This window comes from Apteryx rowi, unplaced genomic scaffold, assembly GCF_003343035.1.
Source record: "Apteryx rowi isolate R43461 unplaced genomic scaffold, aptRow1 scaffold_662, whole genome shotgun sequence".
NCBI lineage: Eukaryota > Metazoa > Chordata > Aves > Apterygiformes > Apterygidae > Apteryx > Apteryx rowi.
Window position 1 is genome coordinate 426,930 of NW_020450941.1, and position 21,772 is coordinate 448,701.

The window sequence follows — 21,772 nt, forward strand, 5'->3', positions numbered from 1 at the left end:
CAGCTCGTTAGGCGCCTGATTAGCACCCGGGCCCCAAGGCAGAGAGAGCCGGCACGGGAGGGAAAGCAGGCRGCGGGAAGGGATTGCAAAATCCGCAGTCCCGTGTCTCTGCGCCCGGAGCCCAGGAGCATCGCCTAAGCGTTGCAGGGGTCGCGGAATAGAGTAGCGCGGGATATTGCTTTTTTTATTAGCGGGGGGACGTGAAAAGAAGCAATTCCACCTCAAATCACCCTTTTTCCGTTTTTTCCCTCCTAGCCGGTGCCGCTCGGCTCTCTCCCGGCGGCAGGGCCACGATGGAGGATGAGGATGCAATGAGCGAACGGGGTCTCGGCAGCTCCCGGAGGCGATACGAGGATGAGGAAGGTGAGCGAAGCCGCCGCGCCGGGGCAGGGCCGCGCTCGGAGGAGCTCGGCTCTGCAAAGCTCCCCGCTGGGGGATTTTTTTTCCCTTCCCCAGATTACCACTCCATCTACATCRGCGTGCCGGTGCCCCGGGGCTACCGGAGGAAACGGCGCCGGCACCGGTCTGCCTCCAGCCGGGATGGCCACAGCGGCAGCGAGCGGCCCTACGAGCGGCTGGACCGCTCCGACACGGATGACGGCGGCGGGCACCTCTGCTACGAGAGCGGCAACGACAACGCCAGCAGGATCAGTGAGTCCCCCCTGCCACTGCGGCTGGGGAAAAAAACGGGATTTGGGTTGCCGAGAGGCATTTTGCATCCTAATTCCAGCGTTTTGCATCCCAATTGCAGCATTTTGTGCCCTAATTGTGGTATTTTGCACCCCAATTCCAGCATTTTGCACCCCAATTCCAGCATTTTGCACCCCAATTCCAGCATTTTGCACCCCAATTGCAGCATTTTGCAACCTAATTCTGGCATTTTGCACCCCAATTGCAGCGTTTTGCAGCCGAATTGCAGCGTTTTGCACCCCAATTGCAGCATTTTGCAACCTAATTCTGGCATTTTGCACCCCAATTGCAGCGTTTTGCAGCCGAATTGCAGCGTTTTGCAGCCGAATTGCAGCATTTTGCAACCTAATTCTGGCATTTTGCACCCCAATTGCAGCGTTTTGCAGCCGAATTGCAGCATTTTGCAACCTAATTGCAGCGTTTTGCACCCCAATTGCAGCCAAATGCACCTCCAGGCGTCGCACCTCCTTCCCGGCAGGCTCTTAGCCCGGGCTTTGGCCGGTCTCGTTAAATCTCCTTAATGAAGATTAACATTTTGCACAGCAAAGCAGCCGTCCGCCTCGTGTTTTCCACCCCCCCCGCCGCCCCATGTTCGGGTCCGCGTAAAATAGCCGGCAAAGCCGGGGCGGGCAGGCTCTGGGGCTTGCTTTTCCCTAAGGAGGAAAAGGTTTTTTCCCGTTTTTGCATAGAGGGTTTTATTCGCAGCGGGCGTTTCTCGCGGCTCGCTCCCGGTGCCGACGGGCTTCGGCAGCTCCCTGGGAAAAGCATCCGCGGGGCTGAGTGCCGGCCGGGAACCGAGCCTGGCATCTCCTTGGAAAGGGCCACATATGTGTTTCCTTGTGTTCAGCAATGTCGAGCCATTTCTCGCCTCCGGCTCGGAGAAACGCCGCGAAAAGCGTCGCCTCTCGGGCGGCTTCCCCACGGGAAAATTCCCGGCATGCCTCGAGCGGGAGGTTTTTCCCCAAGGAAAACCGCCGCGCAGAGCCCTGGCCGTGCTCGGGGGAGAGACTGAGGGTGGCTTGGCTAAAATTGGGGGATTCAGGCGGGGGGGGGGGGGAAAAAGGAGGAAACCACCCCAAACCTGTCCCCTGGTTTCTCTCCTCCTTCCTCCGCCTCCCTCGCTCCCTCCTTCCGGCCACACGTGCCCCGGAGCGCTCACCTCTCCTCCGCGCACCTCGTCCGATTTGGCAGCTTCGCGGCGTGCCAGCCCGAGGGAGAGGAAAGTGCTTTAGAGGCTCCGTAATCTGCTCCTTAAGCCTGGGAGTTTAGCAAGCCGCAGTGGATAAAGGAGGAAAATTCGGGTTTTGGGGGGTTTTTTTGCACCGCGCAGCGAACGCTTGGCTCGGCCGGGGAGAAATGGGGGAAAAACTGGAAACGCCGGCAGGTAGGAGACCGTTCGGCGCGCGGTTTCCATCCTCTTTCCGAGCGGGGGAGCGAGGAGAAATCCTCTCTTTTGTTTTTTTTTCCCGGCTTTGCTCCTTCCTAGTGAAAGCGGTTCTGCAGCCCGGCTCGGGTTGGGCGCTTGCAAGGCCGCCGCGCCGAAAACGCCCGTTTGCCTGACGGAAAGGGAGGTTTTGGGGCCAAAGCGCGGCTTTTTCGCTTCTGCGGGCGTCGGGCCGGAGGGCGCGAAGCCCTAACGCTGGGGCAAAGCTCGTCCCCAAAAATATAGCAGAGGGGACGAGCTGCTCCGTTTCACCGGTTATTCGGCCTCGGATGAGGGCCGCAAGGGCTCGGCTCGAGGAGGTGGCTGCATAAATCACTGCAGCCGCTCTGCCCAATTGCCCGTGGAAGCGTAAGCTCTTTTCTATATGCAATTATCCTATACGATCACTAGTATTAATGCTAATCCTGTAGCTCTGGAGGTCTTGGGCTTGATTCGGATCCCCTGTGGCTTAAACGACTGGAGTTTTAACGGGTGGAAATGGGGAACGGGGCGGTCACGGGTGTTTTCCCGTCGTAAAACTGGTATAAAAACTCGTTTGCCCTGCGTGCTTCTTCGAAAAGACATCGCTGCTCGGGATATCGTCCCGAGCGAATAGCTGGTGCTTTCCGGGATAGATTCGGGTGCTGTATTAAGTTTCCAGGAGGAGGAAAAAAAAAGTCGCGGGAGCTCTGCTGTAACCGGATCCCCGGGCAGGCTTTGGGTCCCAGGCACAAGAGGGTCCTCCGGGTGAATAAATCCCAAGAATTTGCCCCGGCGGCCGCCCTCCCCGGCTGCTCGCTGAAGTCCGGGCGCTGTTGGTTTAGCAAATGGCGTTTTGTTCGGCTCAGCGAGCCCGGCGGGGAAACGAGGCGGCCGCGGGGCCGGCAGAGSCGAGAGGGCAGAGCCGCGCCGGCTTATGCCTTAAGCTGGGGGAGGAAGGGGGGGAAAAAGAAAAAAAAGAGGAAAAAAGACCCCAACCGCCTCTTTTTTTCCAGGCCTGAAGGCCTCCGGGCATGTAGCCCAGCTATTAAATTAGCAGGAATATTAGTAATAATAATGCAAAGTGCAATAAGAGCTTGACAGCAGAGCCGTGGTCCTGGTGGTGCRGCTTAAACGGTTGAGCAGGTTAAGCTACGCGCTCCGGACATCCTATTCTTCATGGCAGCTACGGATTTGGCTTCATCTGGTTTGGCGGTAGGAAAAGGCAATATTCCCGGCTGCCGCAGAAGCTTTCGCTCACGGGCGGCAGTTTAACGAGCTCCTTTCTTGGGCACTGTGTTGCCCAACTTTCTTCCTCCCACGTCTGGAGAACAGTAGGGACCTGCAAGGCTCTTTCGCATCCTGGGGTGCAAAAAGGAGGATGTGACGTTTTCCTAGCTGGATTAACTCCTGCCGTCTTAGGAGACTGCCAAGAGCTGAGGTTTCATTAAAAACACACCATATTCAAGCGTATGSCTGCTTAACCTCTTATCGGAATAACCGGACAAAGGCAAGGAGAGGGAAAATGGTCTCAGCCATGAGGTGACCAACCTGGTGGCCTTCTACGATGGGATGACTGGCTGGGTAGATGAGGGGAGAGCAGTGGATGTTGTCTGCCTTGACTTCAGCAAGGCTTTTGRCACCGTCTCCCATAACATCCTCCTAGGGAAGCTCAGGAAGCRTGGGATAGATGAGCAGACAGTGAGCCGGATTGGGAACTGGCTGAGCGGCAGAGCTCAGAGGGTTGTGATCCATGGCGCAAGATCTAGTTGGAGGCCTGTGGCTAGTGGTGTCCCGCAATGGTCAATAGCGGGTCCAGCCCTGTTCAACTTCTTCATCAATGACCTGGATGAGGGGACAGGGCRCACCCTCAGCCAGTTTGCTGATGATCCAAAACTGGGAGGAGTGGCTGAGACACCGGAGGGCTGTGCTGCCATTCAGAGGGACCTGGAYAGGCTGGAGAGGTGGGCAGAGAGGAACCTCATGAAGTTCAGCAGAGGGAAGTGCAGGGTCCTGCACCTGGGGAGGAACAACCCCAGGCACCAGGACAGGTTGGGGGTTGACCTGCTGGAAAGCAGCTCTGCCGAGAAGGACCTGGGAGTGCTGGTGGACACCAAGCTGACCACGCACCGCCAATGTGCCCTTGCGGCCAAGAAGGCCAATGGTATCCTGGGGTGCATCGGGAAGAGCGTTGCCAGCAGGCTCYCGTCTCCCTCCCCGCAGTGTCGCCGGCGGCCGAGCGCCTGCGCTACATCCTGGGCRAGGACGAGGAGCCGCCCAACCCCACGCTCTTCACGGAGATGGACACGCTGCAGCGCGACGGCGAGGACATGGAGTGGAAGGAGTCGGCCAGGTGAGGCGGGCGGCGGCGGCGTGTTTTCCCATGGGCTCGGAGCTACGGCGCGGGAAATGGGAACCGGGGACATCAACAGCCCTTTTCTTTTTTTCCCCCACGTGCTTTTGCTGCTTAGGCAAACTACAACTTCTACCACTCAAGCAACGATGATAAAAGCCCACCCGCCATAAACAAAAGTCTTGGAGGACCCGCAAGCAGCGTTCGCGTTTATTGAATTTTGAGCTTAGCCAAGGGGAAAAATCGCAAATCCAAGGGGAATTTCTCTTCCTAGCCTCAGCTGTGCGAGTGCCTTTAGTTCATTATTTTGGGGATGCTTTGGGAAGGGAGTCGCTGCGGTGCTGGGGATGTAGGTGGCTTTTCGAGCTCTGCTTTTTCACGTGCCTGCGTATTCCTTCATCCCTGCCCAGTCCCCAAAAAGCATCCGGCTCCTTCTCCCAGCCTCGTCCCAGGTTTTAATCAGCGTTTTGGGGATCTGGCAGTGACTCGGCTGGGTTTCGGAGGCCCCAAAACCACCCGCGGTGTTTGCGCAGGGATTTTCAGCCGTGGGCTTGGTTGGAGGTTTCCCGATTCCTGGATTTCCACTCTCCCGGGTGAGCGATTCAGTCTCTAGCTGTGGGAGAGCAGCTCCTTGGCAGTGCCGGCGCTACCTGCGAATAAATCCCTTGGCAGCCCAGAGTGGGAAAGTCGCCGAGCGGGAAATAAATAGTTTTAGGCAAAGAAATCCGGGTAGGAAGCTTCAGAGCCATTGTCCCATGTGGGTGCTGGGGTCCCGAAGGATGCTGGGGCCAAACTTTGTCACCAGAATTTGTCTTGTGGGATGCTTTGATTTTTGTCCCCTATGCAGGCCATTGCTGGAGGATGCAGCATGGAGCTTTCTCGGGCTTTTTTAGTAGGGATTTTCAGCGGTTTCTGTTTGCACCAGTATTTTAACATACCCTTCTCCATCTCCTGGCCTGGGAAAGGGGACAGCTGGCCCATGGCAGCCCATATAATCCCACCTCTCTCCACCCGGCGTTCCCTCCGTCTGCGGCGATAGGAGCCAAAATCCAAGTCGTACCAGTTAAAAGTTGCAAGGTTAAGCCCTGGGAAAGGCTAATCTGCAGAGCCCGCGAGCCTCCCTTAAAGGAAAAGCAGCTCGCTTCCCAAAATCGACGCCTTGCCGCGAGCTGCCAGCCCGTTCCCGGATGTCCTCTGTCGCGTTTGGTTTTAAAAATTAAGGGATAGAGGTAGAAGGGCTCATTTCCAGGTGCAAAGCAAGCGTGGGAATGGACGGCCCAGGTTGAAGCTTGAGCGTTGCTGAGAGGTTTAAAAGACATTCGCAGCGCCCCGGGCTTTTGCCTTTTGCACGGAGCTAAAGGCCTGGGCAGTCCGTGCACGTGGATCCTCGGTGAGGTCGGCTCCCGCCGGAAAACCTCCCCAAACCTTGCGGGAGCAGGTCGAGGGTGGTCAAATCACCATCGCTGACGACAGCGGCGGAGCCGAGAGGTTTTGCGCCGCTCTCCGACCCGGCGTCCTTGGAAGCGACGCTTTAAGCTTGCTCGTTTTCCCCATCCCCATCAGGAAAAATGAGAAAAAAATTGCAGGCTGAATGAGTTAGGGTTTGCAGCGCAGCCCCGAGGAGGGCAACGCCGCGCAGGCCCAGGCAAAACCCTTTCCTCTCTTCCGCACGCCGCTCTGTGCCTGTCCCCACGGCTCTTGCCGCCGTTGCAGGTGGATCAAGTTCGAGGAGAAGGTGGAAGAGGGAGGCGAGAGGTGGAGCAAGCCCCACGTGTCAACACTGTCCTTGCACAGCCTCTTCGAGCTGCGGACGTGCCTGCAGACGGGGACGGTGCTGCTCGACTTGGACGGCTACTCCTTGCCCCAGATCGTAGGTACGAGCCGGCGGGGTTTCGCGCCCCGGAGCGCTGAGCACAGATTTAAACGCCGTTGCGTGCAAGCGTAAAATGACTTGCACCGGTGTAAGCCAAGAGGGGAGGCACGAGCTTGCTAAATCGGTTGGGTTTTAATTGCCGCAAGCCCCCAAGCTAGCCGGGAGCGGGGCCGGAGGGTTGCATGCTGCAACCCACCCCGCCGCAGCCGCCGTTTCGCGCCCGCAGACGACGTGCTGGAGAAGCAGATAGAGGACGGGCTGCTCAAGCCCGAGCTGCGGGAGAAGCTCAGCTACGTGCTCCTGCGGCGCCACCGCCACCAGACCAAGAAGCCCATCCACCGCTCCTTGGCTGACATCAGCAAGTCCGTCTCCTCCAACGCCGGTGAGTCCCGGGTCCGTCCTGCGCGCGCGGCTCAGGTTTCTTTGCATTTAACCAGCCCCAGCGGAGGCAGCTCCCGGGAGGAGGAAAAGGGGGAACCCCGGGGTTTGCCCACGGGGCAGAGACCCCCAAAGCTTGGCCACCGGCAGGTCATCGGGAGCCGTCTGCGAGCAAATCCTGCCAGCCCTTCCTATTTTTGAGCCATTGTAAAAGGGGATTTGGGTGCTCGGATTTGGGATTATTGCCTCGGGTTGAAGCGGAGGTCATTCGGTGGAGCCCCGGATTTGCCGGGCATCAGCACATCCAACGGCGGTGCCCGAGCCCTACGGCCAATGCCACCGCGCAATATTCCCATCTCCAGGTTTCCAAACGCCTTTTGCCCCTGTAGGAGAAAGGGTTTTGTGCTAAAATTTGCCCAGGAGCTCTCAAAATGGGCCTTGGCTCATCATTTAATCATGCTTTGGAAATATATTGCTGGCATCTTTCCCGCGCTGCCGGTGCCTCGTTGAGATGACGGCGTCGCTTTGGGGTTGCAAATAGGGACGTGGCATTCGGGGCTCGAGCGAAAGAAGCCCGCGATGCCGAGCTAAAGGGATGTCTATGGGCAGCAGAGAGCGGTCCCTTAATGTTTCGTGTCCCTGTGCTGATGGCAGCTGCGTGCCATCGCAGTAAGCGCTGCTGGCGTGTTGGAAAACGAGGTCACACGCCGTGGAAATTTTCTCCTTGTTTTTCCAGCGGGTTTCATGCAAAAAAAATGAGGGTGGGAGCTAGGGTTGGAGAGATGTAAAACAGCTCAGCAAAAGTGGTCAAGATGGTTTTTTTCCGAGGAGAAAACAGTCTTATGAGCTCGGGTTTCCCGTGAAAATGCTGGGCTTGACATAGGAAGCGCATGGGGCAAAAGCTAGACCTGAAGTTTGTTTTACATTTAAGTAATAAAGCATAGAGTAAAAGAGCGTTGTTGGGCCTGGCACGGCGTGTGCTCTTTCTACCCAGCCTCTGCCAAGACGGGGATCAATGCAGGAAAACGTATTCTTTGCTAATAGGAAAACCACTATGCGGGGGATAAAATTGCAAATGAGAGTGGGTGCAAAAGCAAATTATCGGTGCATCAGCGCCGCAAAGCTCCCAGCGGCGCAGAGCAGCCGTTTCCAGCCCGCGGCGGCTGTTCGCATCTCCTCTGAGCCCTCCTTTCCCCCAGCCCGCAGCCCCATCCGGAGCCCGGCCTCCAGCGCCAGCTTCCACCGCTCCACCGAGGACCTGCGGATGCGGCAGAGCGCGAGCTACGGCCGCCTGCGTAAGCTGGGGGGGCCCCGGGGTGGCTCTAAGATGATCCTAATCGCAAAAGGTTGGAAAGTCGGGTCGCAATCCGAAACGGGGCGATTGCAGCCTAATTGCGCTGCAGCTCTGCTCCTTGGTAGCAATCAGAAATGATCCGCCTTAACCAGGGGGTGACCGATATTAGAAAAACTCTTATCGTTGTGCTCTCAGCATTAATTTCGCTATACTTGGTTTTCCAAGACCAGCTGCATTTGCTGTTTTAGTTGCACTGAAGTCGTTTGCAGCGTTGGACGCCCCGTTTGAGTGCCAGTGGTGCAAAACCACGGGAGAGGGTTGCATGCCCTGGAGGCTTTGCAGGGAAGGGCCGAGCCGGGGCTCGTTTCCCTCACTGCCTCTCCGTCTTGTCCCCCGCAGGCCACGCGCAAAGTCACAGCATGAACGACATCTCGGACGCGCCGAGCACGGACCAGGTAGGAACCCCGAAAGCCGGCTGCGGTGCAACATGTCATGCAACGCTTCCGATGCAACGGAAACGACCCGCTGTTGCATCCCCCTCGGCAAACCATGAGGGTGTATGGGATGATGTCTCCAAAAAGGCAAATTCATGCTGTCCCTCGTCACCAAGGGGCTTGTATTGATCCTTGATATCTCACTGGTGCTGGTCTTGGAAATGATGCCTGGACTTGAGTCGGGACCGGCAAGGCACAAGCAGAATTAGGGATACACAGCAAGCATCCCGATGCAGCAAAGGTCCTTGGGATGGGGAGAACATCCTTAAAATCTAGCGGTAGGAAAGGAAACGTGCTGGAAAGAGCTGCCTTTACGTGCATGTGTGCAGGTATCTTAAAAAATAGACTTGGCACCGCCGTTGTGTCCCAGGGCAGCTCACAAGGGCGAGTCGCTAGAGCTGGGAACTGTTGCCGCATCATGCAGCGGAGCAGCGGGCTTCATCCTTGGAAATACTCTGTATTTTCCTACCATTTTCAAGCTTTGGCATTTGATATGAAGCTGGGGGGACCCAGAACTTAAATAATATACGAGGCGCAGCTCCCAGAGTTGGAAAGATGCCCATGGGAAGACAGGCTGACTTTAAGCCCCCTCGAGGTAGCTTTGCTCCTGGAGCGAACACAGGTCCGAATTGGAACTGCAATGCAAAACCTGGAGAGAAACCTGCTGTTTTGCCAGCAGCAGGGTGCTGGCAGTATGCGGGAAGCTCCCGCTTGGCGATACATCGCTCGCTGCCACAAAGCCAGAACGTCCCTGCAGATCTGCTCCGCTCGCCCATTGCCATCTAGCGGCTACACCCACGGGACCCCGCAGGGTCCCCGGCTGGAGGCGGCATCATGCCGGGGCACTTTCCGAAATTAGAGCTGCGATCAAGCAAGCAAATTGCCCCATGAGGAAACCCGAATGTCCGACTCCGGCAGCGGGGTGCGGAGGGTTAATCCCCAAATATGCAAAGCATTCGGCACCTAAGAATGCTGCTTTTAATCGCCCTATTAGGCCCACTACAAAGGGACTTTTTAAGCGTTACACGCAGCTTAGTGGTCCTGTTAACTCCTGCTCTCGCTTATTCCGAGCTCAATGGGAGGAGCTGGTTTATTATTATGATTTTTTTTTTCCATTTGGGTTTAAAGGATTAGGAGACTAGGGAGCGCTTGCTGCCCGGCTCACGTGCCTGCCCTCGCGCTGGCGGATGGATTAGAACAACACCCTGCCTGGCTTTGCGCTGAACCTCTTTAGGCTAATAATGAAAGAGCCGCAGGGGAGAAGAGTCCCGGGGCTAAATCCACGCGCAAGGCTTCCTCCTCCCGTTATTTATTCCTGCTCTGAGCAAGAAAAGGGAGGGATAAGCTACGAAACGTGAGCGCAGGCTCACATTTTCCGCAAGGCTGGAGATCACGACTTTTTCGTTTGTTTGTTTAGACCCCAGCAAAGCGCCTTTTGCAAGTCGCACGCTTGCGTTGGGGACCCCCAGGCGTATAATTTAAAGTTAATCTTGGGCTTAATGGTGGGATAATGAGGAAATCTGGTGTCGGAATTGTCACGGTTTTATTCTTGGGTGCCGCTCCTGCATCCCCGCCTCTGGGAGTGCGGGAGAACATAAGGTTTGAGTCCCCGGAGTGAGAAGTTTTGGTATTTTGGTGACTGCCGCTGTGTGGTTAGACAAAAACGATTTAGCTTTTGCACTCAGGGTGTAGAGAAACAAGCCATGAAAAATATCCTGGGGAAGGTAAGAGCCAGACTTCAGAAACTTCTCCTTTCCCGGCCTTGTCTTTTCAACAGCTGAAGAACAAGTTCATCAAGAAGATCCCCAAAGACGCCGAGGCCTCCAACGTGCTGGTGGGCGAGGTGGACTTCCTCGACAAGCCTTTCGTGGCCTTCGTGCGCCTCCTCCAAGCCACGATGCTGGGCGGGGTGACAGAGGTGCCCGTCCCCACGAGGTGAACCTGGCAGGAGCGACCACTGAGCCCCCAAATGACCTTTGGGGGGTCGGGAACACTGGAGGGTCTCCCAATGCTGGAGCCAGCATTGGGTGGTGTTGCTCCTGGTGGTTGGCACGGGTTGCATCCAGCGTGCCGTGAGTTGCATCCAGCAGCTCTTCGCTCTTCCCAGGTTCCTCTTCATCCTCCTGGGCCCCACGGGAAAAGCCAAGTCCTACAACGAGATCGGCAGAGCCATCGCGACCCTCATGGTGGACGATGTGAGTAGATGCAGAGCCCTGCCTGGCCGCTCACCTCCATCCCTGGCAGCTCCCTTTGCTCAAAGCTTGCCCAGAAAAACACCGATATTCATCCTATGAGGAAATGCCAGGATGGATAAGCCTTAAGCACCGCAGTAGCTTGTCTCCAGACCACATCCCGGTTGACGTCTCTCAATTCCCAGCTCTTCAGCGATGTCGCCTACAAAGCTCGAGACAGGGAAGATCTGATTGCCGGCATAGACGAGTTTCTGGACGAAGTCATCGTCCTGCCACCTGGCGAGTGGGATCCCACCATCCGGATAGAGCCTCCCAAGAAAGTGCCCTCGGCTGAGAAGAGGTGGGGTGCCTGGAGGGGTGGGTGAGAGTCTGAGGACGACTCTTAGATCTCCCTCCGGGAATTAATTTGTCCTATTTCCCATTTTGGAAACGGTGTATGTGCAGAGTGGCTTTGGTTCCCCCTTGTCCCTGTGTGACATCTCCAGAGCTTTTTCCGCAATCTCCGCTCCATTTGCACTCCCAGAGCCAATCTTGCTCTGCATCAACCCCTTGGCTTGGAGCAAGCCCAGCCTCAACTCATGATCTCTCCAAATTTGTCCCCAATACGCGAGTCCAACGCAGCTGACATCTCTCCTGCAGGAAATCGGTGCTCTCGCTGAACGAAGCAGGGCAGATGAACGGCACGGCCGGTGGGGCAGCTGCCAGCAGCGGCGGAGGCGGCAGTGATGATGGAGAGATGCCCGAAGTGCATGAGATCGGGGAAGAGCTCGCGTGGACTGGCAGGTGAGCAGCAGTCTGGCCACCCAAAAACTATGGGGGGGCTTTTGAAGCCGTTGTCACCCATCGCGGATGATTGTCTGCCTTTCTGGTGTCTCCGCAGGTTTTGCGGCGGTCTCTATTTGGACATCAAGAGGAAGCTGCCCTGGTTCCCGAGCGATTTCTATGAGGGCTTTCATATCCAGTCCATCTCTGCCATCCTCTTCATTTACCTGGGCTGCATCACCAACGCCATCACGTTCGGGGGGCTGCTCGGGGACGCTACGGACAACTACCAGGTCAAGCCGGTTTTACCTCCCCCAAGAAGTGTAAATCTTTGATGCTAGGGATGGAAATTCATGGAGACACCTGGGGGTGGGGGCACCTCCATTTTGGAGGGCTTCCCCAAAATGTGCTTTAGGCCAGGAACAAGAGAGTCATGGTCCCAAGCCATCCAGCGCGGCTCCAGCCATGGGTGTCCTTAATTCCCTGGAGTTTGATCTCTTGCCCACTTTCTCCATCCTTAGGGGGTCATGGAGAGCTTCCTCGGCACGGCCATGGCAGGCTCCATGTTCTGCCTCTTCGCCGGGCAGCCGCTCATCATCCTGAGCAGCACCGGGCCCATCCTCATCTTCGAGAAGCTGCTGTTCGACTTCAGCAAGTAGGTGTGCCCCACAGCAGGCTGGGTTGACCGTCAATGTCCTGGGGCACCTGGTGATGCTCCGATGCCCCAGGACACCCACGTGGAGCATCCTCAATGGGACACCCTCTCCTTGTACCCGCTTTCAGAAGCAACGGCATCGACTACATGGAGTTTCGCCTCTGGATCGGCTTGCACTCTGCCCTCCAGTGCCTTATTCTGGTGGCCACGGACGCCAGCTTCATCATCAAGTACGTCACGCGCTTCACGGAGGAAGGCTTCTCCACCCTCATCAGCTTCATCTTCATCTACGACGCCATCAAGAAGATGATCGGCGCCTTCAAGTACTACCCCATCAATTCGGACTTCAAGCCTGACTATGTGACCACGTACAAGTGCGAGTGCATCGCGCCCGACCCAGGTGAGTGCGAGGCGTCTCCTTCTCGGTACGGGGAACGGGGCGATGAAACCCATGGGCTAGTCCTCCTCCTCTTAGGGTAACTTTGGGCGAAACCTCTTGGTTTCCGCACATCCACTGCAGCCGAGCATGTCAATGGCCACCGATGCCTAAGAGCGGTGCAGGGCTCATGCCAGCAAGAGGTTTTTTTTGGAAGCAGGATCATCTTTCCCCCATGGCACGCTCCGGGGTGGTGGGTTTTTTTTCCCCATAAAGCAAAGCTGCCCTCTCGGAGAGACTGACCCTGGGCAGGAGAGCCAGAGTCTCATCCCTGCATGGCCAGACCTGGAGCGATAAAAAGGAGGGACGGATAAAAGACTTTCTCCATCATTGTTCCAACCCTCTGCCGTCACAAGGCTGTTCCCCAAGAAAATACGCCCGTTCTCCAAGAAAATACACTGCAGAGGTTTGATCCTCCGCAGTGTCAGGGAAGGAGAGGACATCCCAGGATGTCCAAGCGGGTGTGGGAACCTCCGTGGACTGGTTTTCCCATCTTCCTTTGTCCTTTTGGAGAAGGAGGCGCGATCAGGCTTTGAGCAGACACCAGCCTCACTGGTTTTGATCCAATTCCTACGATGGACAAAAGCAAAAAAGCTGTAAACCCCGATTAAAGCAAACCCTGTCCTGGGGGAGGCAAAGCTCCGTTTTTCCCAGAGCTGGGACGTGCCTTTCCCGGACAGTGGCTGGATCGAACTCGGCTGAATGCAGGCTCGCACCCATGCCGAAAACTCGGCATTTTATCACTGATATCTGTGCTTGCTCTCGGATACGTATGCTAAATGATCGAGGATTCAAATCTCCCGGCTTGGATGCTCACGCAACATCCTGGAGTAGAGAAGGGAACGGAGACCTTCATTTTTGGGATAATACCAATGTTTTCTCTCAGATTAGTTAATGAGCATGGATCCGAACTTTTTGGAAATATCAGGAGGCAGAGAGGTACAAGGATAAAACGCTCTCCCTAGAAATACATCTGAGAACCGGCTTGCGGCGTGGCGTAAACCCGGGAGCATGACGTTGCAGGACAAGTTCTCACCCGCTGCCACAAAAATAACGTTTAGGCCATTATTTGGGTTTTTTTGTATCTTAATTCCTGTCGCTCAGCAATAATCCACCTCCACGGGGCTGAATAACCACATCGCTTCGGGCTGCGAAAGCCACCCGTGAGCACGTGCCCTTGCTCTCGCTGCTCCGGGCATCCGCCACGCCGGTGTCGGAGCAGGATTTTTCCCCCTTTTAGATATTGCAAGCTTGCGTTTATTCCCCCCTACATCCCACTTTTTTTTTCTTTCTTATTTTTATTACTTTAATTCTCATTTTTGATTATTGTAACTGATTTGTACCATGTTTGTCTCTGCTGCACACACCAATTTGGGCTGGTTTCAATCTCAAGTGAGTATTGCCTTCTGCATATTAATATTTGATACTCTTCCCCCCTTGGGGGGATTTTGTTGTTATTTTTCTTTCGCACAATCTGCTCTGGTAGAAGCATTTGTGTAGAGTATCCTAAAATACCGCCAACGCGTTAAGTCGGGCGAGGAGCGATTTAGAGGTAGAAAGCACAAAATAGGGTACGATTTTTGGAAAAGCTGAAGGTTATGGGAAGAAACAGGGTGGTTTTGCCCGGGGGGCTCTGATTCGAACCCCGCAATCACTTCTCCTCCGTTAATTTTCCACCGGGGAAAAAAGGACGGGGCAGGTCGGGACAGTCGGACGCTGCTGCCGAAATTCCCAGCCTGCCCGTGGGAAGCGCCAGACGGGGGCCGCGATGCCCACGGAGCATCGGAGGACGGGCCAGTGGGAGGGTGCTCCTGAGCCGCGGTGCCCAAAGACCCCAGCGAAGCTGGTTTTGGGGGGGATTCTTATTTTTTTTTGAGGGGAGAGAGGGGTGAGATGCTAAGACGGCCAAAAAACGCACATCTTACCCGGGCGTTGCTCTCAGAAAAAAAGGAAGGACTGTTCTTTCTTTTCCTTGCTTTCTCCCTTTTCCACTGGTTTTAAAGGCAGGTGCCGGCGGGAGCTGGGATGCTCTTGCCGGCAGGAGCGGGCACACGGGGCTGCCCCGTGAGCTGCTGCAGCATCGCCACTGGCGCACCGGTGGAAAATCAGCCCAAAATGGGGAAAACCGGCCCAAAATGGGGAAAACTGGCCCCGAAGCGTTTCTCCGCCAGGCGGGATTAGTCAGGGAGAAGTGGCTGCGGGGTTGGAAGCGAGGCTTACAGCCCGGCTCCCCCCCCCGAATCCTCGAACGCGCGACGGCCCCTCTCGTTGCCAACCCTTAACAAGAGCCCGCTTTTCCGCAGCGAATGCGACGTTGTTCGATGCTTCAGCGCCGGTGGCACCAAACACCACTGACGCTTCTGCGGTGAGTGGCTCCGCGCGTGTGGACGGGGGAATCGGGGCGAAGGAGGGCGGATTTGGGGGGTTTTCCCACGGTGGGATCTGGGGACACCCCATGCCCTGACCGCCGTCCGCGGTTGCTTTTTGGTGGCAGCTCCCCGCCAAAAATAACCATTTGCTTACGTGCCGCAATTGCTAAAAACGCTAATTTGATGATTTTGCTTTTTCTCCCCAGTATAATGCTATTAACCTAACAGCTCTGGACTGGACCCAGCTGAGCAAGGAGGAGTGCCTGAAATACGGCGGCAGCCTCGTGGGGAAATCCTGCAAATTCGTGCCGGACCTGGCCCTCATGTCCTTCATCCTCTTCTTCGGCACCTACTCCATGACCCTGACGCTGAAAAAGTTCAAGTTCAGCCGCTATTTTCCCACCAAGGTAAGAAAAGCGCCGGGCTCCGCAGGCCACGGGTTTCCGTCTCCGCTGGGAAAACCCATCCTTGTGGCTGCGGGAGAAACTGGAGCCATCAGTCTGTTTGCTGGATACAGGGAGCTAAGCGGAAAAGGGTCGGTATTTCTGTTTGCCACCCGGTGATTTAACTTCCCTGCTAGAAAAGAAGACTTTTGGTGTTGGGGTAAATGAGGATTGGCATTGGGATCAATGAGGATTGGCATTGGGATCAGTGAGGAATGGTATTGGGATCAGTGAGAACTGGAATTGGGATCAGTGAGGGCTGGTATTGGTATCAATGAGGGTTGGCATTGGGATCATTGAGGGTTGGCATTGGGATCATTTAGGACTGGAATTGGTATCAATGAGGATTGGCATTGGGATCAGTGAGGATTGGCATTGGGACTGGTGAGGTCTGGAGCTGGTATCCATGAGGATTGGTATGGGCATCATTTATGATTGGTATTGGTACCAATTAGGAAAATCCGCCTTGAGGTTTCAGCCGGCAATTTGCTTCTTGCATGCTGTGTAACCCGTCGCCTTGAGCTCCGAAGGAAGAAAAAACCCTTCTCGCTCGCTAGAGCTGGGTTTCCAAGCCTTCGGCACGCGCCGCTCGCAGCGAGGCCAGCTGCAAACCTGGAGGACATGAGTGCAAGCCGGGAGCCTTGCTGTGCTCCCGGCTCCCTGCGCGCGTCCCCATGCGACAACCCGACTCGCGGGAACCTCCCGTCCCAGAGCCCGGAGTGCTGCTAACCCTCGCGCCCCGTAACCAGCCTTTCCCCTCCGCTTCCCCCTCTGCCTCCAGGTCAGGGCCTTCGTTGCCGATTTTTCCATTGTCTTCTCCATCCTGCTCTTCTGCGGAGTAGACGCCTGCTTTGGACTGGACACCCCTAAGCTGCACATCCCCAGTATCATCAAGGTCGGGACGCGGCGGCGGCGGCAGGGCCGCCCTGCCCTCTCCTCCTGCCCGCGGCGCTTTCTTCCAGCTGCTTCCCGCGGCCGCCCGGCGCGCGCCGCCTCGCCGAGCACCCTGGGGCGCCCACACGCTCGCCCACCCGCGGGGACGGGGACGAATCGCCCCCAATTTTGCAAAGCGCTCGGGCGAGCATCCTCATGCGGCGCCGGCTCAGGGTGCTCAGCGTCGCTCTTCGGCCGCCTTCCCGCTCTGCCGTGCTGGTGAAACGGTGCTTTTTTTTTTCCTTCTCGTTTCTGGGGGAATATTCTAATTCTGTGACTTTTCTTCCTTTCCCCCCCCCCTTTTATATTTTTTTTCGCCTTCTTTTCCTTCCTTTCTCTCGCTCGCTACAGCTGCGCAAGCTTATTAGCGACTTCTCTATCTTTATGTCCATACTAATGTTTGTGGGGCTGGATGTGCTTTTTGGACTCAACACCCCAAAGCTCCAAGTGCCTACTGAGTTTAAGGTAAAAGCAAATAAATCGCTTTCYGGAAGCGTTGCCGAAAACATCTATATCCTGTTCACGGGTATAGCTGTTGCCCGCTCTTAATCATCGCGGGGGGAAACGTCTCGGTACGAACGAGCTTCCGAGGAAAATTTGGGGTGAAGGCAGGCTGATGTAGATGCTGGGGATGGTCGTATCCAGCTCCCGGGATGCTTTTAGGGGGKTTGGGGGGTGAAACCACCCTGGCTCAGCAGCTCCGTTTGCTTCCCACCATGCTGGGGGTCATCTCAGGAGCTTCCCCCAATTGCGAYGCCCGGGTTTGTCCCAGGTTTTGCCCCATGCCGGAGGTGGCATGCCGACACCCTCCGCTCTCTCTCCCCAGCCCACCCGGCCGGACCGCGGCTGGTTCGTGTTCCCCTTCGGCAAGAACCCGTGGTGGGTGTACCTGGCGAGCGYGCTGCCGGCCTTGCTCGTCACCATCCTCATCTTCATGGACCAGCAGATCACGGCCGTCATCGTCAACCGGAAAGAGCACAAGCTGCGGGTGAGCGGGGCGCCGGGCTCGGCACGGGCTGAGCTTCCCGGGTGGCGGGATGCTCCGCGGACGCTGACCCGCCGGGGCGTTGCGTTGCGTTGCAGAAAGCGGCGGGCTACCACCTGGACCTCTTCTGGGTGGGCATCCTCATGGCCGTGTGCTCCTTCGTGGGGCTGCCCTGGTACGTGGCGGCCACCGTCATCTCCATCGCCCACATCGACAGCCTGAAGATGGAGACGGAGACCAGCGCCCCGGGCGAGCAGCCGCAGTTCCTGGGCGTGAGGTGAGGAAGGGCCGGCCGCGCTCTTCCTCGGGCACGCCGGCGGCGGGTCCGGGCTGGGTTTCCCAGCGGGCACGGCCTCATCCTGCACTGCTCTCCGTTGGCAGGGAGCAGAGGGTGACGGGCATCGTGGTCTTCGTGCTGACGGGCATTTCCGTCTTTCTGGCCCCGATCCTGAAGGTAAAAACTTGCCCCGCTGCCCTCGCTGGAGAAATTCGGGGCGGACGGCGGGAATTTGGGTGAAATCCCAACCCGGGCTTGATTTTTTTCCCTTTGAAAATTCCCGGCGTTTCTCCGTGTGCCCGCAGCACATCCCCATGCCGGTGCTGTACGGTGTCTTCCTCTACATGGGCGTCGCGTCGCTGAACGGCATCCAGGTGAGCCGTCGCCTCGGGGGGGAAAAGCCCCGAATTCCCCCCCTCCTCCGTGCCGGGCGCCGGGGCGGGTTTTCCCGCTGACGCCCGCCTCGGCCACCCCACCGCAGTTCTGGGACCGCTGCAAGCTCTTCCTCATGCCGGCCAAGCACCAGCCCGACTACGCGTTCCTGCGGCACGTGCCGCTGCGGCGCGTCCACCTCTTCACCCTGGTGCAGGCGGTCTGCCTGGCCGTGCTCTGGATCCTCAAGTCCACCGTGGCGGCTATCGTCTTCCCCGTGATGGTAAGGCCCCGCCGCGGCGCCGCGACGCTCCGCCGGAGGCACCGGCTCCTCCACCTTCCTCTTCCTCCCGCCTAGATTTTAGCYCTGATCCTCGTGCGGAAGCTGCTGGACTTTGTCTTTTCCCAACACGACCTGGCCTGGATCGATAACATCATCCCTGAGAAGGAGAAGAAGAAGGAGGATGACAAGAAGAAGAAGCAGAAGAAGAAGAAGGGCAACAAGGGCGACAGCAGCAGCGACGAAGAGGTGCGGGGGGGCTTGCGGGCTGCTTTCGCCGCCGGGCTCTGCAGATTTTGGGAGGGGATCCAGAAACCTGCTGACCTGAAATGCGGGAACCACTGAGCTTTCTTGTCTTCGCGATCCCGCGGACTCGATGCACGGAGGTGTTCCTGTAGGGCCGGTGGATTTAGGGATGGAGCAAGGCTTAGGTGCTGCCGGGGGGCTCCGGCGCRGGGCCGAGGAGGATGGCCAAAGCGTCCTGAATGCTTGGTTTTAGCCAAAAAATTCCGGCAAGAGCAAAACTGCAATGGAAAAGACCGGGGAGAGGCATGGATTGGGACAGGGCAAGGTGTCGTATGGCTACAGGGTGCTGTTGGCCGGCGAGAGCCGCTGCTGTGGGGTCTTCCTGGAGAAAAGCGGTGCAAAACGGGCCACGGATTTATCTGAGCAACGGATGTGCCGGCATTGGCTCTCGGAGGAAGGCTGAGCCTTTCCCTGCTTCCTTCCCTGGTTCCCACCTCCCTCAGCCCTAAATTCGCCCCGGGAGCCCCGYGACGGCAGCGCCTGTTGCATCAGCCGCCGCTTCCTGACTCCCCTGCCGGAAAATGGGGCTCCGCTCTGCCGCGAACCCTCCGGCGCGAACCCTTGGGCGCCGGAAAATCCCCAAGGGAAGGCAGGAGCATTTGGGGGAGGCCAGCGGGGTCGTTGGGGTTTCTCGGGCTTCCCGGGGAGCGTTTCACGTCCATCTGTCTGTCCTTCCTCCCCTTAGGAAAGAGGTCCTCCTCCTGGAGCTTTGCGTCCCGATTCTTCTCCCAACGGTTCGGACCTGGATCGCAGGTAAAGGGCACGGAAAAGGGGGTTCAAAGCCCCGGCGCCCACTTGCCCCGTCCCGGCAGGCTTCGGGTGCTGGGTGCCTCCCCTTTCTTCATCCTCCTCCTCCTCCTCCTCCTCAGTATCACGCTGCACCTGAAGATTTCCTGCCCGTCGTCTCCTGCCTTTAGCTACTCCCAAAACCCGCTCTGCGCCGTGCCCCAGGTGAAGATAGAGATGGAGTCGGACTACGAGGACACCGACACGGAAAAGCAGCCTCGGGATATGGGCAGCGAGACCACGCTATAGTCCCGCGCAGCGCTTCCCCGGCCACTTTATATATATATATATATATATCTTGATATCTAGATATTCATATATATATATAAATATATATATATAGGAGATGGGGCTGCTTTTTCTATGGGATGGACTGAGGAGACCTGTGGCCCCAGAGGCTCCGTTTCTCCGGTAGTTTTTAGCATTAACAAGCTGTTGACTTTCCTCCCTTTCTGCTGGGCAAAAGCATCGCCACCGGCTCCGGAATGAGGCTGAAAATGTGGAAAATGGTACTTTTGGACTGGGTGCGCGCAGGCACGCCGGCCGGCGGACCCAGGGCAGCTGCTGGGATGGAGGAGCTGGAGGGAGCGTGGGCAGGAGCCCTGGGAACTTGGGAGCAGCCTGGGGGTAAAAGCGGCTCCGGTTTATCGCTGTTGCCGCTTGAGGGCAACAGCAGCCCAGCTGTGAGCAGCTCRGAGCAGGACGGGAGCAGGGAATAGGGAGTAGTTTCTGCAGGGAATTGGGAATGGTTTCTGCAGGGAATCAGGAATGTTTTTTGCAGGCAATCAGGAGTGGTTTCTGCAAGGAATCAGGAATGATTCCTGCAGGGAATCGGGAACAATTCCTGCAGGGAATTGGAATGGTTTCTGCAAGGAATCCGGAGTAGTTTCTGCAAGGAATCCTGAACAATTCCTGCAGGGAATCGGGAAAGGTTTCTGCAGGGAATTGGGAATGATTCCTGCAAGGAATCATGAATGTTTTTTGCAAGGAATCAGGAATGTTTTTTTGCAGGGAAAGAGGAATGATTTTTTGCCGGGAATCGGGAGTGGTTCCTGCAGGGCTCCAAAGCCCTCTATCACGCTGTCCAGATGGGAACGAGCCGTGCCTTCCCAGCCCCATTGCAAGGGCATTTGCACCCGGTTTAGCTCCTGAATCCCGGTTATATGCACATGGATTAACAGCAAGCAGCTCGAGCCAGGGAGCAGGCAGCACGYGCGTCCCCCCGTGCCATGCGCACACAGACGCTTTGGAGACGATTTCCTCCCCGGATGGGCAGGGGGTGGTCAGCTTTGAAGAGCCCGGGGAGTTTCGGGCTCCCATCCGAGGAGTAGCTGATGCCCAAGAGCTGAAGCACAGAGCCTGCTCCGTTGGTATTTTCGGCTYTTCCCACCAGCCGCTGCGGCCGGGTCCCCCTGGAAAGGCAGGTAAKGGAGCAGGGTAGGAGCCGGTGGCGGCACCGCGCACGGTCCGGCTCTCGCCGCTATTCCAGCAGCGGCCGGGAGGCTCTCGAAGGGTTTTTCCCTCCCCAGGCTGAGCCCRGCACGCCTGCGGGTCGCAGTTGAGAAAAGCCGGTCTTAGGCAGCCCTCTCCAAGCTGGTTTTTTCACCCGTTTCTCTTTGCTATAGAYGCATTTCTCTCGCTCTGTTTCGAGGCCTCGCAGAGCCCCCCCTCGTCCCCCCGCACGGGCTCGAACAGCCTATTTATACGAGCAGAGCTCTGCGCCCAAACCAGCCGTACGGGGCTTTTGGGGACACGAGTTAAATATTGCAAGCGGGCTGAACCCGCGAGCGGAACAGCCCCCAGTTCCCTGTAAATAGTTGAGCAGAGGCAAACGAGATGACTCGAATGCAGTTTCCTATTTATAGCAGTTTCTCTGGTTCGAGTACACGTCCCAGCTGGGGAAACGTGGCGAGATTCGTAAAGCGGCATTCCTCCGGCTGACACTTAAGCAAGAGCCACTTAGCTTTACAGTAACAGCTCTTTCGACTTGAACGTATTTTCTAGTGTTTCGTACCRATCTCGTGTGTGGTAGCTGAAGCACGGTACGGGAAGGTTTATGATTTTAATCGCTTTTGAAGACGTTCACTCGCTTTATCCGGTACGCCGGTTGTGCTCTACGGCGCCCGTGGAAAGGCCTTGTGGACTCTTGGAGGTGTTTCGTAGCGTACAGCCTGTTTCAACCGAATTTGTGATTTTTTTGCAGTTTCACATGTGGTTTCTACTTTTTTTTTTTTGTATAAGACCGCCCTGGAGTGTAACAAATTTGCAGCCTCCATTACACTACCACTTTAGCCATTTTGTATTTGTCATTAATACAGCCCAATAAATCTCATTTAAATTATTCTCAGCTCTTAGTGTGTTTCTGGTGCAAGCCAAGTTGCCTAACCCTAGGTTGCTTTCCGAGCTGCTCCTTGCTTTGTGTTATCAGCAGTACAGGAAAGAGCAATGAATTTTGCTGGGGGGTTAGCAATGACTCAACCATGGCTCTAACT

At 56.6% G+C, this 21,772-nt stretch overlaps 1 protein-coding gene across 1 annotated transcript; it reads left to right on the forward strand.

The window, feature by feature from the left end:
- Positions 1–293: 293 nt before the first annotated feature.
- SLC4A5 (solute carrier family 4 member 5) lies at positions 294–19,529 on the forward strand. The gene is made up of 25 exons (XM_026085260.1): positions 294–363; positions 457–651; positions 4,316–4,445; positions 6,159–6,319; positions 6,545–6,700; positions 7,896–7,991; positions 8,390–8,445; positions 10,262–10,419; positions 10,592–10,679; positions 10,862–11,016; positions 11,316–11,459; positions 11,557–11,731; positions 11,960–12,093; positions 12,222–12,493; positions 14,833–14,894; positions 15,105–15,305; positions 16,123–16,236; positions 17,101–17,262; positions 17,358–17,536; positions 17,641–17,713; positions 17,842–17,910; positions 18,018–18,191; positions 18,267–18,437; positions 19,180–19,247; positions 19,364–19,529. The coding sequence occupies exons 1-25, from the start codon at positions 294–296 to the stop codon at positions 19,527–19,529; spliced, it is 3,429 nt and encodes a 1,142-aa protein (XP_025941045.1).
- The last annotated feature ends 2,243 nt before the right edge of the window (positions 19,530–21,772 follow it).